The 17307-nt window shown below is 44.9% G+C and overlaps 1 protein-coding gene across 2 annotated transcripts; it reads right to left on the bottom strand.

Moving 5' to 3' along the window:
* Positions 1 to 3833: 3833 nt before the first annotated feature.
* On the bottom strand, positions 3834 to 10000 carry LOC149308693 (SLIT and NTRK-like protein 2). 2 transcript variants are annotated; one of them, XM_089537106.1, is made up of 2 exons: positions 9843 to 10000; positions 3834 to 6450 (listed from the first exon to the last, which is right to left on the bottom strand). In XM_089537106.1, the coding sequence occupies exon 2, from the start codon at positions 6405 to 6407 to the stop codon at positions 3834 to 3836; it is 2574 nt and encodes an 857-aa protein (XP_089393232.1). In that variant the 5' UTR covers positions 6408 to 6450; positions 9843 to 10000. The 2 variants fall into 2 exon arrangements, with proteins under 2 accessions (XP_089393232.1, XP_089393231.1); XM_089537105.1 differs by lacking the exon at positions 9843 to 10000 and adding an exon at positions 6699 to 6938.
* Between the last annotated feature and the right edge of the window lie 7307 nt (positions 10001 to 17307).

The following is a 17307-nucleotide window of genomic DNA, read 5'->3' as shown; positions in this document are numbered from 1 at the left end:
AGCTAAAAAAGTGAAGAATTTATAGAGATGACCGCAAGAAATATTTTTGCAAAATACTGGAGCTGGTCAGATTTGTTTTAAAGAAAGAAACAGATGAGCTGCTCTAGTTCATTGGGGAATAAAACCAAACAGGGAGGAAATATCCCAAACTGCTGTCAATATTTGATTTATTCTCTCTATATAAGAACAGAAAAGCAGCAACACAGAATGCTAAAAATGCCCTTGACAAAGAACAACAAATTTAAAGCATATGGGGTGAATTTATGACCATATCTAGGGATGCTTTCAGTGTGTGTGTGTTGCTCTGGTAGCTTTGCTAGCATCCAGCTTAGCAGTTGGAAAGACATAAGAATGCCAAAGGGGCATGGGTTTCTATGCTTCCTCCTATGCTCTGACCTCTTGCCTCTTTTCCTGATCTGTATTTAATTCAGACACATCAGGTTTACAGTTTCTGGTTGCCCAAAATCTAATTTTCAAGCCACTACATTGGATGCAGAGTGCGGACATGACTAGGTAAATATGACTGGTTATTGCAATTAATTCATTTCACTATGAGCAAAAGTATACCTATATTCCACAAAGGCTTCAACTTAACCAAGGATGATTTCACTCCTCTTTGGGTAACTTTTTAATTCCTCTAATAGTAATTAACTTAGTTTTGGATGAGTAACACCAGGCTTGTGCTGCTGCCTAGCACTTTGCTGTAGGTGCTGAGATGACATGAAGGCAGATGGGAAGAGACTGTGCCTGGTATCACTTGTTCTGAACAATCAAAGAGATAACCGTTTCAGTTACTTTTGAGAAACAGGAAATGAAAGAGTTAGCTTTTTTTGAAAAACAGCTGTGATGATCATGATAACAAATTTGAGTGCATTGGTATTACCAATTGTAACTAATTCCTTTCCAAGGAACTTTGCTAGGTCAGGGATCAGGCCAAACTAGAAGACATGGCTTCTCAACACAAAGTCCTTCCTACAGTGTATGAAAAGTTGGGAAGCTGCATTTATCCTGTTTTCCATTGAGACCCCAGAGGGTTTCATCTACCCATTTTTTTCTTGACCTGAAAGTGAGCTAATGACCAGTTATGCCATTTTGGTCCCCAAAAGATATGTAGGGAATAACCTTAAAGTAGGGACTTGTATGTCTAGAGCAGTGGTTCTCAACCTCCCCAATGCCGTGACCCTTTAACACAGTTTTTCATGTTGTGGTGACCCCCAACCATAAAATCGGTTCCTAAAACCATCGGAAATATGTGTTTTCCGATGGTCTTAGGCGATTCCTGTGAAAGGGTCATTCGACCCCCAAAAGGGTCACGACCCACAGGTTGAGAACCGCTGCTCTAGAGGCTTCTGGGAATGTAACTGACCATTTCCCAGCCAATTATTTTTGTCAGTGGTTTTTGGAAGCCATACTGGTGGCTTTAATGGACTTCATGTTGCCCTTCCACTAATTTCCAACACAACATACTTTCCGGTAAGCCCCATGCCAGATGTGGGGACCTTTCACGCTACAAAATTATTACCCAACAATTCTGCTTGAACCGCCGTGCCTGAATCCTATGGAACCCTAGGATTTGTAATCTTGGTGAGGCATTAGCATGCTAAATAGCCCTCCCTACACTGCAAATCCTAGATTTCATAGGATGTTGCCATGACAGTGCAAGTGGAATCATAGTGCTATAACTGTGTAGTGCAGAAAATCCTCCTCAATAGATCTGCCACTCTTATAACATGGAAAACATCAGTTCATACTATTTCCATGCCTTACTGATCCCAATGAAGGACAAGAAGGACAAGGATAGAAATAAGAAGAGGGGTCTTTGCTGGTCACTACGTCCAACAGGAGACCAAGGAAGGAGTCATTCATTCAAACCTACTTGGTATTCTTCACAACAATCTAGGTGCCATTCTTAATGAACCTTTAGGATCCTTTGGAAGAACATTCCACATTTGGTCAAAGAACACAAAATAACATAAATTATCAAAGCATGTGGTTAATTGTATGCATTCATCTGGATAACACAACCCACTTCCACAAGACAAAGTGCTAGTTGAGAAGATGCCTTGAATAACTAAGCACACACCTGTAATGCTTTCCTACAGAACGTTAGAAATGATTAATTTGGGGGCTGGGTTATGCTTTAAAGCATCTGCTCTACATAATTAATGCAGATTGATAATGCTTTAACTGCAACGGCTGAGTGCGATAGAATTCTGGGATCTATAGTTTTGTGAGATAACTTTTTGTGAGTTTTATGAGATAGCCTTCTCTGCCAGAGAGCTCTGGTGCCACAAAAAACTACAAATCCCAGGATTCCATGGGATGGAGCCATGACTGTTAAAGTGGTGTCAAACTGCAGTGTGGCATCTCTCCCCATGAAATCAAAGCAACATTTGGTGGCTTAAGCATCCCACGTGAAAAGATTTACTAATTCATTGTCCTTTTGCCTGTGAAATATGATGGGTAAAGCCAAGAATTCTGCCTTTTCATTTGGATTTGGCCAAATAACAAAACAATCTTTCTGAAAAGACTGCAGGTTCTACCCAATCTTTGAAAATATTTCTCAAGGTCGAGGATTACACAAACATCTTTCCTTATTTGAGGCAATGTATGGACACTCCTGCTAGGATGCATGCATAGCATGAACAAAAAAAGACCCCTGGGGGGGGGACCCCATGCCCAATAGAAATGTCAACTCTTATCATTAAACGTATAAAAATATCTAATTTTAATGCAGAAAAAATATATTACAGGTAAAGTAATGTCCTCTTAATTAGGCAAATAACCTGAAAAACACTGAACATTACAATGGTGTTAGGAGCTGCAGCATAAATGAAGATGGGACATCCACTGAGCAGGTTGCTTGGAATTCTGTTAAATGACTTTAGAAAATAATAATCATAATCATAACAATAATAACTACTCACTCCCGAACCAGGCAGCTGAGTACTCAAATCCATTGCTAAATCCTTAGTTCATTTCATTTCAAAAGTTCATGTGAAACAGGATCCAGGGTGAGGGTTGGATTGGTATAGGGAAAGGATGGATTTACAATTCAGTCTATTTTTTAAAAAACGGTCTCAGAACTAGCTTCACTTAAAGATGGGGCCAGTGTTGTTTTCGCTTGAGCAAAAGGCCCTTTGGATTGAACACAGCCAACGTCTAGATCTCTATTTTACATTTGCCGTTGTTGTTTTAAATTTTCAAAAAATACAATACATTAAAATAGATTCAAATTTATCAAAGCTAAGCGCAACAATTAAGTAATAACATACTTAAAGTGCAAAGGCACTTTAACAATCACAGACAAAAAAAGAAGGTGACACCCAGTGGCTCAACTTGGTCATTGAAAGAGCTGCACGGACAATATTATTTACAAAAAAAGGAGGAGAGATAGTCTAGCCTAGGCAAGAAGAGAGGATGGAATATTTGGAGATATCATCTATTTAATACATTATTATTTTTTTAAAATATCTGCTTGTATGTTGTGGGAGTGGGGTGGGTTCTTTTTCCTGCCTTCTTTCCCCCAGAAAATAAATCAACCCCCCCCCCCCCCCCCCAAATATAAACCATCAGCCTCAATGTTTAAAGGGCTGGAATGCAAGAAAATAACTTATAAGGGACCATAATAAGAAAGAAAGCACCCTTCGTAGTCCTGGCATAATATAAGGATCTTTGCAGAATTTAAATCATGAAAACAGTCTTGAGGATTTGACAAATCACATTGGTGTGTCAAGTCTGAAACTGGGTCATATTTTGAAAAAGGATTTATCTTCCCCCCATAAATGAACCCCCTGGGACCTTCCCCATTCCTTCCCACCCACCCACCCACTTCACAGCTGACTAATGGCAGTTTGTTTCTCCAGAACTTCGAGGTAGTCTGGTTCAGTCTGTAGTTTCCCTTGCAGCAAAGGAAGGTCAGGTTTGGATTGTTCTGCAAAATATTTCCGTGGAGTCCCATACAAAACCGTTTTATTTATCCTGTCCTGGTTTTGTCGCCTCGACTCATAGGAAGGTGTGAACTGCCTTTTCGGGAGGGTGCAAAAGTTATAATGAACCAGGCTTCCACTAGGCAGTTCCTTGACCCTTTCCACAATGTTCTGATAGAGCAGCTCCGGTTCCCTCGCAAAAGCCTGCTTCTCTAGCATTTCAGCTGCCGTGATTGTAAATGCTAGGCTGGCCGAGTCGTCTTTCTTAGGTTCAAGGTTACTATAGCTATACTCATGGAGATTTCTGTAGTAGGCTACCGGGTCTCCTTCCTTCTGCATATAGATGGGGTTCTGGCACATCTGGCCCACAGGAGGTGGGATGTAATTATACACATGCCCTTCAGCTTTATCGTGTGCCTCGCTGTTGTAGCACCCGTACTGCAACTGGAAGGAACTTACGTCGAGGTTGTTGGCACTGCTGGGCACACTTGGCATGCCCTTGCGGCGTTTGAGAACAAAGACAAACAGGCCTGCTCCAAAACAGACAGACAAAATAAACACAACCAGCAGGCCCAGAATTAAGACAGAAAGAGGGACTTCCGTCCGCATTTCTGGATAGGAACTCGGGAAGATGCTAAAGGCTTGGGGCACATCTGTGTTCAGATCTGGCGATGAGAAAGATGCATCTAACATATTGGGATTTTCAGGGCAGATGGCTTCCTTGCTCAGGGTCTTGAGATGTTCTCCAGCATGCTTGGCTGGAGAATCACAGATCACTTCATTAATGACGACCTGAGCCCCTGATTGCTGGTTGTTTTGCTCAGTGACATGTTCTATCCAGTTCCTCAGTCCCATGATGTCACAAGTACAATCCCAAGGATTTTCTTGAAGATCAATCTGAATCAAGGCTGAAAGCTGATCAAGGACCCCTCGCACAGGCAAGAAGGAGAAATGGTTGTTCCTCAGGTTAAGCCTAGTCAGGGTTGTGCCCCCAAACACATTGTCCGGGAGGGACCTCAGAAGGTTGTTATTCAGAAATAAGAGATGAAGATTTCCCAGTGCATCAAAAGTATGTGGCAAGATCTCTTTAATCACATTATACTCTAGATAGAGATACTGCAAGCTATGTAGTCCTTCAAACATGGAAGGGTACAGGACCTCAAGGTAATTGCCATTGAGATAGAGCCGGCGTAAAGTGGTGAGGTTAGAGAAGGCACCTTCTTGGATCACTGCAATCCTGTTGTTTCCCAAATGCAACAAATCCAACGAGCTGTATTCCAAGAGATCCGTTTTGTAGATAGTTTGCAAATAATTGCTTGTTAGATAGAGTTTCTTTGGACTGGTGGGCCTGGGGTGGAGATCAGAAATGTTGCCAATTTTTTTCTCTTGGCAGTTGACATTCAACCCATTATCAGAACCTTGAGAAGTGCAGACACAGCCGGTTGGACAAGTAAGTGGCACAGGGGACTTGGTCTGGTAAACCATGATAGGCCCAAAAATCTGTCTATCTTTAGACACTGTGACCCGTGGGGTTGGCCGGTTCCTTGTTTTGGGTGGGCGGCTGGATTTGGGAGCCCTTGTAGCACCAACAGCAGAGTTAGTTGTTGGAGGATATTTCTGGATGTGCGTGTCTGAATGGGAAGGGTGCTTCTCTCTCTGGTTAGAGTCCCCAGAACTTTTTCGAGGGCAGAGGTCCTGCCTGGTGAGTTGGGTGACATCTTTGCCATGTAGTCTGAAAGGGGTCTCACAAACAATCTCCCCAACAAAGACCGTGATGGTATCTAGCCAAGCTTTGAGAGGCAGAAGGTCACAGGTACAGTTCCAGGGGTTCTCCTCCAGCTGGATCTCCATGATGCCTCCAATGTGTTCCAAGACACCAGCAAAAGGCATCATCTTGAGCCTGTTCCCTCTGAGATCCAGATGAGTGAGCAAGACAAAACGGAACACATTGCTTGGCAGAGACAAAAGGAGGTTGTCATTGAGGATCAACACTTTCAGCTTGTTGAGCTTGCTGAAAGCCCCTGCCTCGATCGTGCTGATATAGTTGTAATCAGCCTGCAGATATTCTAGGCTCTCCAAACCTAGGAAAGTGTCCTCCCGTAGGATTTCCAACTTGTTGTTGTTGAGGTGCAGCCTCTTAAGGGTCCGAAGGCCTATGAAGGCCCCAGTTCGAATCTCCTGCATGTCGTTGTTGCCCAGGTGAAGGGTCACCGCATTGGAGTAGTTGACAAACTCATTGGGGTAGAGGCGAGCAAAGGCATTGCCATTGAGGAAGAGCTGATAGATCTTGGATGGCGGAGGCAAGAGAAGACTAACTGTTGTAAATCCCTTGTTTTCGCAATTAATATTCAGCACGTTCTCCTTCTCCTCGCAAGGGCAGCGGCTCTTGCTGCAAATGTCTTTGGCAGGTTTGCGGCTCTCTGTCGGCGAGATCCCAGCCACTGTGAACACACTGAGCAGCCAAACACCCTTCAGCATCTTTATGCTCCGTCGACCCCAGCTTCGGCACCTACAGTCAAACCTTAAGGGAGGCAAGGAAGGAAAAAGCAGAAAACCTGGGTTTTGTAAAATAAATAAAATAAAATAAAAGATAAACAGCCAGCTGGGAAGAAGGCACTGGGCAAGGAAAAAGCTCAGTAGCTCAGTAGCTCAGTGCCAAGTTGTTTGTAGTTCCCTCTTTGCATGGATGTGGCACCCCTCCATCATCCAGAAGCATCTCCTCTCTACCTTTCTGCATCTCCTTTTCCATCTATTGCCTCCTCATCATACCTTGACATCATCACCATCTCTCTGAAGGCTCTCTCTGAAAGCAAGGCTGTCCTGTTCAGCTCTCTCCCGTTCTTCACTGCTGTGTCCCAGCCCCCACTGGATTCCTGGAAAGGGGAGGGGAGCGAGACAGACGTGGGAAGCTTCAACTTGCCAACAGCCCGTGCCCTACTTAACTCTACCAGTCTTGCCCTCCTCCTTTTCCCAGCTGGCCGCATGACTCTGGCACTTCCCAGACCTGGCCTCCCCATCAGATCTTGACTGCCACCCTTCTCCTGCTCCTACTTTTTCCCACCCCATCTCTCTGACATGCTTGAGATCTCTTGCCACGGAAACTCTTCTCCAGCCTTGCAAAGCTCCCTTTGTGCCATAGCAGAGCTGGGCTCCCTCTTTTCTATACATTCCCATCAGCGGCCCCCTTCTTTGCCTGCTTTTTCCCCACCTCCCCCATTTCCACAGTCATTCAAAGCACTGTGAAGGATGCAGTCCTACAGTTTCCACCCCAGCCAGACTAGGAATCCCATCAAATAATGAAGAGCTGTAAGGAATGCCTCAGTTCTCAATAAGTAAAGCTGGAAGAAGCAAAAGGGAAAAGAAAAGAAACTCTGAGCAATAACCCTTCCCTCTTTTCTTTTCTTTTCTCTCATCATTCAAGCACTCCTTCGTTCATCCATTGGGGAGGCTGGAGGGGATGCTGAAGCATTATGGAATTCCTACCATCCACTAACCATGAAATATTTAAATACAGTTCTGCAATCCTTGCAAACTAGGTCTCTTATTCTTGCACCCACCACCACTGCCTCAAGCAATACAGTTCAGTTACAGTCCTGCAATGTCTGAGACTGTTAGTTGATAATACTGGGAGGATATAGAGGAACGAATCACCAAAATATATATATATTAAAAATCATCAGGCTTGGCAAGTGTTAGACCTGCTGCTTTCTCCCTCTCCTAATCTACTTAACCCTTTGGTCCACCACTTTCTAAACCCCAGTTTTGGTCACACTTTCTGTGCCTCTCAGCAGGGAGAGAGTAGGGAGCAAAACAGAGGGAAGCAAAGCAGCTAACATTTGGCTTTTCCATCCATCCCAAAAGACATCTATACAATAGGCATTTTGGATGCTGCATCCCGAAATGTCTTCCCTTGAACTCTCTAGACTTGCACTTTCTGCACCATTCAAAGGTCCCTAGACTATTTGAAAGCAGAGTTGGGGGGGGGGGGGAGAAGAAAATCTTAAAACCTCCAGTTCCAATATCAATAATGGAAATCTTTCACTGGACACTCCCCCCTGCCAGCCTTTGTCCTCCCAAATTCTTCTGGAACCCCCCCCCCCTCCAATGCTAAGCTGCCTCAGCTTGGAGAGAAATAGTGGAGAAATGGGTGAGAGACATCCCCAGACCTCTCCATTGAAATCTATGCATGCATCTTCCTAGGTTCTCTTCCTTCTCATTTTTTTGGGGGTGGGGGGTGTTCTGCAATGTTGAAGTGTCAGATTCTTCCCCTTCTCTCTCTCTCTCTCTCACACACACACACACACACATACACACACACACACACACAAAGCCCCTATAATCCAAAAAAAAAAAAAAAAAAAAAGAGTGGGAAGAAATGAGACTACAAAGGAGAAGGGGTGAAAAGAGCCAGGGAGGGGGGTGGGAAAAGGAAAATGGCTGGGGGTGTAGGGAGTGGGAAGGAGGAAAGAAGGGTTCATTGTGGGAGCAAGGGGGAGAGATGGGGGTTGGTGTGAGAGGAGAAAATGGAGAAATTCTGGGGAAGGAGCTGGAGGAGTCTCTGTGGAGGGGAAAGAGGTTGGGGGAGTTTGTGGGGTGAGAAGAAAGAGGGGAACTGAAAGGGAAAAGAAGGGAAGTTGTGGTGAGAAGAAGGGGAGTTTGTAGGCTGAGAAGAAAGGGGGGACCTGGGGGGAAAGAAGGGAAGAGAAGTTGGTGGGCTTAGAAAGGGAAAGGAGTTTTGAGGTGAAAAGAAGAAGGGGCGTTTTGGGGAGAAGGGGGAGGGGAGTTTGTAGGGGGAGAAGAAACAGGAGAATTTGGGGGGAGAAGAAAGGAAGGGGAGCTGGTGGGGTGAGAAAGCGGGGGAGGTTGAGAGGGAGGCGAGAAGAAGGGGAGTTTGTGGGGTGATAAGAAAGAGGGGGAATTTAAACGGAGTAAAAGAGAAGGGGACTTGGTGGGGTAAGAAGAAGAAGAAGAAGAAGGGGTGAGGGGAAGAGAAAAAGATTGGTGGCATGAGAAGCAGCAAGGGGAGTTGAGGGGGAGAAAAGGGGAAGGGGAGTTTATTGGGGAGGAGATGCAGGGGGAGTTGGAGAGGAGAAGGGGGCAGTTTGTGGGTTGAGAAGAACCAGGACGAGTTTAGGAGAAGGAGAAGGAAAGGGGACTTTCTTGGGTAAGAAGATGCTGGGGCCGTTGGAGGAGAGAAGGGGGCAGTTTGTGGGGTAGGGGAAGTTTAGAAGAAGGGGAAATTCGTGGGTAGCTTTGTGGGATGAGCAGGAGAAGATGGTTTGTGGGATGACAAGAAGCAGGGGGAGGTGAGAGGGAGAAGGAGAAGGGGGACTGTGGAAAGAAAAGAAGCAAGAAGCGCTTCGGAGGAGGAGAAGAAAAGGGAACTTGGTTGGGTAAGGAGGTACAGTGGGAATTGGGGGTGAGAAGAGGGGAGGGTGAGTTTAGGGGTGAGAATAAAAAGGGGGAGCTGAGAGGGAGAGGAGAAGCAGGGGAAGCTTTGTGGGGTGAGGGTGAGAAGGAGAAGGGGGAGTTGAGGGTGAGAGAGAGGGAATTGAGAAGGAGAAGGGAGAGTCAAGGGGGAGAAGGGGGTGTTTGTGGGGTGAGAAGAGGGGAGGGGGAATTTAGGGGTGAGAATAAACAGGTGGAGCTGAGGGAGAGAAGAGAAGCAGGGGGTTGTGGGGGGAGGAGAAGGGGGCTTTGTGGGATGAAAAGAAGCTGGGGGAGTTGAGGGTAGTTTGGGGGTGAGAAGGAAAGCAGTGAGGGGGAGAGTGTAGGAGTAGACGGGGAAGTTTGTGGGGTGAGAATAGGGCAGGGGGAGCTTGGGGTGAGAAAGGGGGAGTTGGTGAGGGGAAAAGAGAGGGGAGATTTTGGGGGGCTGAGGCAGGGGGCCTTGGGGGGGGTCTGGGTACTCACTCCTGAGGCGCCAGAGCAGCCGGAGCCCTTCTCCTTCCTCTCCTCCTCCTTGTCCTCCTCCTCCTCCTCTTCCTCCGCGGGGCGCAGCCTCCCTGACTGCCGCATCTCCTTCTTCTTTCTGCGAAGGGCTCCCGGCTTCTCCTCCTCCTGCTGCTGCTTTCTCCTGCTGCCTTTGGAGGGGAGCCTTTTGGCAGGAGCTCCTCGGACCCAGCTGGGCTGACGTCACGCAGAAGGGGCGGGGCGTTGGATTTATCTTGGAGGGGGAGACACTGTTCACCCCTCCCCTATAGATAAGGCATATAAGCCCCCTCCCTGGGTTTCTCCAGCCTTGTAGGGAAGGAATGCTGGAGCTTGGGTTGGAGTGTTGGATTCCAGCCTGGAGCGCTGAGTTCGAATCCTTCCTTGGCCATGCAAAGCCACTGCTGGGGCAAGTCACACTCTCTCAGCCTCCGAGGTAAAGCCCCACTGGAGAAACTTGCCAAGAAAACCCTGTGATAGTGTTGTCGTAAGTCGGGAAGGACTTGAAGGCACGCGGCACCAAAGGGCCCTTAAAGCAAGACAGAATGAAACATTCTTTCTAAAAATATATGAGCAGATTAAAAATATATTTAAATGTCATTTGGATGAAAAGACTAACCAAAGGTCAAATGGGTGGAATTTTGACTGGCTCATGCAAGTTCTGGTTGTGCTTTAGTTGTTGTTTAGTTTTTAACCTTGGGCAGATCACACTCTCTCAGCCTCAGAGGATGGCCATGGCAAGCCCACTCTGAAAAATTTTCCCCAAAATACCCCATGATAGGTTCACCATAAACTGGAGATGGCTTGAAACCAAACAACACACACACAACTGTTGTTGTCAGTTGTTATAGATGCATTATGCATTTGTCCCAGGAAGAGTCCTTTGTGAATTAACTGCTGGTCATTTGCACTAAAATTCATGCCCTGCTCTGCCATACATAAGTTTGCCATTGCCTTCGCCTGAGGCTGAGAGAGTGTGATTTGCTCAGGGCCACCCAGTGGGTTTACATGGCAGAATCAAAATTTGAACCCTGGTCTCCATAGTTGTCATCCAACACTCAAACCATCCGAAATCTCTCTTTCTGAAATTGCTAGTCATATTCACTAAAATTCATTCCCTCCTCTGCCATGCTATCACCACCATCATCCCCATCATCTTTGGCTGGATCCTCCATGTTCAGAGGCAGTGTACCTGGGCATACCAGTTGCTCAGATGGATAAGAGGAAAAGTGGGATATACCTATGCTTTCCCCTCCGTCTTCCATTCGTCCACTTTGGGCAGCTGTGTGATGAACTGGATGCAAAGCTTGGAAGAGTTCCTTTTTGCACTACAGATCCCAGAATCCCTAGCCACCCACTGCTTACTATTTTAGGGCAAGTTTTCTGTCTAGGAAAACTCCAAGAGTAGTGATTCCCCTTTTAAATCGATCACAAGATTCGTCCCTTGGAGGTAGCTGCTTCCTTGGCAATCTGTGCAGCTTTTGGAGGGTCCCAGGGATGAAAATTGGCCCCTGGGTCCATCAAAATTGCCCACCCCTGCTTTTGAATTTCTACCTAAAGGAAGATTCCAACTCAGCAATAACACATGTGAAAAGGACTTTGGGGTTATTGTTGATCCTGAATTCAACATAACCCAGATGTGTGATGTTGCAGCAAAGAAGGCAAATATCATTTTAGCCTCCATTAATAGAACCGTCGCTTCCACATCCCAGAATTCTGTAGTCGTCCTAAAAGGCTAGTTTTCCTAGCTCTTAATGCATGTACCTTTGAGTCTGTTGGTCGCTTCAGAATAGCTGGTTGTACTTTGAGTGATGCCTCTTCAGTGATGCTTCTTGTTAGCAATCCCTACTCAATCCTGTGTAAGCTTTTTGGAAGAAGCATCACTGCAAAGTGCATCCAACTGGTCAAACTACTGGCTCCAAAGTCCATGGGGTGGTAGCTCTGTGCCAGGTTTTAGTCTGCATCTTAAGAAAACTATCCAAAGTGAAGTACGTTATCTTCCTCCCCATAATCTCAGCTCCTTGCATTGCTACTTTGAAGTTCAACTGGAACCTGGGGCTCAGCTCAGCTGCTTGAAGCTGCCAGTCCCAAGCTTGCTTCCTAGGAAGAGCAAGTCCCTGCTGAGTTTCGCTTAGCATCTTCAATCGCTGCATGAAATGCCTGTGAGATTATGTGGAAAAGGAGAGTGGAAGGGGATAGAAATAGGATTTGATGCATGAATTGCAGGAAGTGTGAGAGAGGAACGGAAAAAGGGATGGTCCCAGTAATGAGCTCTCAGACCTCCAACTGGGACCTTCTCAAAATGGGCCCAAAAGGCCCATTTCCCCCCAAGTTCTGGTGGGGATGCATGACCCGAAGCTTGATTTTGGTACAAACAGTCTGGACAATGTCTGGCGTGTTCAGCTCTAGAAAAAGGGTATTGTTATTGTTAACTGCCTTTGAATCGATCTCGACCCATGGATGAGACATCTCCAAGGGGTTATTCACACTGTGAAAATAATCCAGGATGAATCCAGGTTAAATCTCCCATTATTCACACACACCCTGAATGCACAGAATTAAATTGGCGGGGGGAAGTGCTGCCAAAAATCCCACTTAATCTGGGATAATCGATATCAAGGTTTCTGAGTTTTTGTGAATGACCGATGCGAATAGACCCAAATAGACATAGGGTAAAGCTCTGCATGCTTTGAATGTGTCCTGAATGCATTTGCATCATCAACTCCATCTTCATTCGAATGCTTGCAGTGTTATTGTTGCCTTAGGCAATAATAGGCCTTAGGCAGGTTTTTAATTTTTGTTTTAATTTTTGTATACTCAGTATGTACAGTGCAAATTAACAGCACTTTATAAATAAAGCTTAATAATAACAATAATAATAACAATAACAATTCTTGTATGTGCGAGAAGCTGAACTTGCAGCGATGCCCATCAGTGTGGTTACGTAGTACCAATAACAAACCCAGAATGCATAAGTGAGATAATTCACATTGTTGTGCTAAAAAAGCGACATCTGAATGACCCCCAAGACCCCCTTGTTCTCCACTGCTCTGCTTAGTTCCTGCAAATTCCTATACATGACTGCTTTAATAGAGTCCAACCATCTAGCATTGGCCTTCCGCTCTTTTTACTTCAGCTTTCCTAGCATTATTGTTTCTCCAGTGAGTCCTGCCTTTTCATGATGTGGCCAAAGTACGAAAGCTTCAGTTTTGTCATCATAGCTTCCAGGGAGGTTTCTGGCTTGATCTATTCTAGGACCCATTTGCTTGTCTGGTATGACATCCTGAAAATCAATTTAGAAACCATACTTTTAATTCCAGGTCTTCCAGGAAGATCCAAAGACCTTATTTTCTAGCCAGGACTATACAGGCATTCCACTGAGCCACCCAATGTACCCACCACCCATGCCAGGTCAGAAAGAGGCACCAAGTCATAAGGGCAGCAGGTCAGGCAGCATATCTGCTTCCTTTGCAGGTCTATCAGCTTTCTCCTTGGTCTCTGCAGCCCAATCTATCTTTTTTAAAGAACCACTTTGACAGTAAGCTTCCTCGGCTCAGCCGTTGCCTGCCCCATAAAGGAAGGACATTACATTTTGAGTGGGGCTCTTAAAGCCCAGGAGATGCCCTGGGCTTTAAGGCCCTTTCATACTTAAAACTACATTGACTGGTGTTTGGGGCCATGTGTCTGTTTTAGATGTGGGCTGGGAATACAGGTTGCTCCTGGTACTGTTCTGTAAGATATTTTAGCATCCTCCTTTCCCACTGACCTGTCTGGATCAAGTGATGGAAGTCAGCTGCTTTACGTCTTGAAAATGTACAGGGATGAACTGAATAACCTGCTTCATTGGACCATAGAGAACTCTTCTCTCTCTCTCTCTTTTTTTTTTTCCTTTCTCATTCTCTCCCTTTCTATGTAGCTGAAGCTGTTGACAGGTCCCACAGTTTCTTTCAAGCTCCTAACATCCAGCTACCTTACCCAAGAAAAAAACCCATAAAAAGGAATGATAACCATAGCTGCAGAAACACACAATATCAACATGGAATAATTTTACATTTGCTATCATCATTCTAGTCTTTTATACCACTTCTTTACATTTGATGCAACAGTAAGTGCAGAGTCTTGTCTCTATTTTTCATGTGCCTATGACTGTTGGAATGGGGAGGGTGAAGGCATTGCCTTCCCCCAATAGGAATTTTAGGCATCCAATGAAATTTTCCTGCAGTCCATCAAATTTTTAACACTGCAAATAGCAAGACATTTAAAAATATCCAAATCTGTCCTATTCATATTTCATGTGTTGCATTCAGTTGGTAACTGCAGCTGTCCCTTTTCCATGGATGTCTCAACTGTAGTGGTTTGAGTGCTGGACTAGGACACTGGGAGACCAGGGTTCAAATTTCTGTTTGGGAATGGAAACCCACTTGGTGACCTGTTTGGGCAAGTTTCTCTCTCTCTCTCTCTCTCTCTCAGAGGAAGGCAAAGGCAACCCTGCTCTGAAGGAATCTTGCCAAGAAAACCCTAAGATAGCTTTAGGGTTGCCATAAGTGAGAAACAATTTGAAGGTGAACTGCAGCAACACAACAAAAAAATTGGGGATTGAAGGAACATTTCGGGAGGGGGGCGGTCAGAATTCCAATTTTGAAATCTTGACCATACTCTGATATTGCTTGGTCACACATGTTCCAGTTTTTATCAGTGAAATGTTGGAGGGTACACTCTGCACACCTAGACACAGGATCTTGGCCTTTTGTGGGTTTTGTGCATGCAAGACAATTTATGTTCGGCAAAAGATTTTTGCACACAAAAAAACTTTTTTGCAAAAAAGAAAATTCCAAAATGATTTTACAAGTTTCTCAAATCAGTGTGTAATGTAATAATAATAATAATAATAATAATAATAATAATAATAATAATAATATCATCTTTCAGTGGAATACTTATTTTTAAAAATACTTTGGCTTGACATATCATGACGATCGTTCCAAGGACATTTGTGGATATGAAACTCCCCTTACCTAATATTTGGGGGGAATATAGCTTAAACATGGTGCCAAGGAAGTTTTGACCTTCTTCTTCTTCTTCTTCTTCTTCTTCTTCTTCTTCTTCTTCTTCTTCCTCTTCTTCTTCCTCTTCTTCTTCTTCTTTCTCCTCCTCCTCCCCTTCCTTCCTTCCTTCCTTCCTTCCTTCCTTCCTTCCTTCCTAGCAAAGCCATAAGATGTTGAAAAACCCTTGATCCACAATGACCAATAAAACCTCAAATATTTTTACATTACTTCTCATTTTCTTACCTCTCCCCAGGATGTTATAAGGTGGAGCTGTGACAGTTAAAGTGGTGTGAAACTGCATTAATTCTGCAGCGCAACAGCCTATGAGACATTTGTGCTACTAGTATATACACTGCAAAATGTTTGGTTGAAGAAGTTCTATATCTGCAGTAACTTTTTTTTACTGTGTAACTTGGGAGCTTCATTTCTGGAAATGAGCTCTGTCTGGAGCATTATTGTCATACCCTCTGCTAACCATGGTTTAATGTGCAGCCAGCGTATGTCTGTGCTTTTCCTTCTCTGAATGTGTGTGTACTCCGTAAGAATTTCCTCTCATCTTGCCAAGGTGCGTGGAACGTGCTTTGCTTCTATCGTTATCTCCAGAAGCACTGTGTGCCTGTTTCTCTTTGTCGCTGGCGTTGCCATTGTTGCACGGCGAGGTATTTTTATTCCTCACCCACCGTGATTCTAAAGAAAATCAACAGTTACTGCATTTAGCTGCAAACAGCTGGGTGGCGTCATAATTGTATGGAGTGGAGAGAGCTGGGTGCCAGAAATGAAATGAAGGGGACAGTGTGCATGTTTGTGTGTGGGGAGGAGAGGGCAAAGAGGTGGACTTTTTTGTCACTTGCATCCATTTGGAGAGAAGAGGAGGGAAGAGAGGCCGGGGAGTTGGCACGGTGAAGGGCAAAGAGCAGGGAGCTGGCATGATGCCCATCTTGCCTGCTGCTTGCCTCTGAGTCCTTGCTTTTGTCACAACATCTGGTGCTCCATAGTGGCATGGCAGGGGTTCATTGCTACATCTCCTGGATGAGACTCAGGGGGTGGCAGGACAAATGCGGAAGCAACTAATCCTGGCTATCAACTGGCTGGGTTCCATTCCAGAAGATGACTACTCACCAGGCCCCCAGCGATTAAACTCTCCCTAGTAGTGAGACTTTTTCTCCCCTTCTGGCAGTTTGTAAAATGGCATGACTGGGAAGCTTCCAAAAGAGGCTCTGAAAGAAACACAAGAGGGGGACGCACTCACAGAGATGCTGGCGGAGATGATGAGTAGCTTCACTTTTCAACAACACTGTGCAAATAGGATTTGTTCTCAATACTGACAAAGGGGCCATTGCAAAAGCAGCCTCCTGTATATCAGAGGAGGAGCGAGTCTGGCCTTTGAGGCCCCATATCACAGCCCCTGAACGTCTCCAGGAGCCCCCCAAAGCCCTTGGACCCAATAATGTATAAATGATCCTAGAATTAGTTTGCCAGCTAATGATACTGTTTTTCATTGTTGTTTCTATTGTGTGCCTTCAGGTCACTTCTGACTTGTTGTTGCAGTGTGCCTTCAAGTCATTTCATGGCAACCCTAAGGCAAGCCCATCACTGGGTTTTCGTAGCAGAATTTGTTCAGAGGAGGCTTGTCTGAGGCTGAGAAAGTATCACTTGCTCAAGATCACGCAGTGGGTATTCATGGCCAAGTGGAGATCTGAGTCCTGGTCTCCAGAGTCATAGGTCAATGTTCAAACCACTATGCCATGAATGCTTCCCACTTCCATCACAGGTTAACCCTATGGTAAACCTATCATGGGATTATCTTGGCAAAATTTGGTCAGAGTGGACTTGTCCTTGTCTTCATTGAGAAGCAGTGTAAGACTATGATTTGTGCAAGGTCACCTTGAGGGTTTCTGCAGCCAAACAGAGGTTCAAACATGAGTCTCCCCAAGTCTTAGTCTAATACTTCAACCAGTACAACACACTGACTCATTGTTTGTATGGTGGGCAAATGTGTGGGTTATGAAACATCACAGGCACAGGGAAGCTAAGGTTTGCAGGATATATTTGGATAAAATTATTAAGGGGATAGAAAAAGAAGCAGTTAAAGGGATAGAAAAAGAAACAGCCCAGTTCACCTCATGCATCTGAAGAAGTAGATCAAGTCTATGGAAGCTTATACTATAATATTTTTTTACTCAGTCTCAAAGGTGCTACAAGATCCCCTTGCAAACTGATTTTCCAAACTTGAAATGCAGGCTATTCTGTGTATGGTTGTGAGATCTGGACAGTGAAAAAAGCTGACATGAAAAGAATTTGAGCTGGGGAACAATTCTAAGGTTTCTGTGTTTTACTGAAAAGACAAATAAATGTGTCCTAGAGCAAACCAAGCTTGAACTCTCCCTGGAAGCCAAAATGAC

Source organism: Sceloporus occidentalis, unplaced genomic scaffold, assembly GCF_023333645.1.
Source record: "Sceloporus occidentalis isolate IW3139 unplaced genomic scaffold, rSceOcc1.0.p SCAF_8, whole genome shotgun sequence".
NCBI lineage: Eukaryota > Metazoa > Chordata > Lepidosauria > Squamata > Phrynosomatidae > Sceloporus > Sceloporus occidentalis.
Note: the sequence above shows the minus strand (reverse complement) of the source record. Positions and strands in the feature narration are given on the sequence as shown.

Bases quoted from the DNA above. Each gene is read 5' to 3' on its own strand.
- LOC149308693 (XM_089537105.1), bottom strand. From the start codon at position 6,913: ATGCGGCCAGCTGGGAAAAGGAGGAGGGCAAGACTGGTAGAGTTAAGT. The intron at 6,451-6,698 runs GTATGATGAGGA...GCCTCCCTTAAG, and splicing joins GAGATGGTGATGATGTCAAG to GTTTGACTGTAGGTGCCGAA.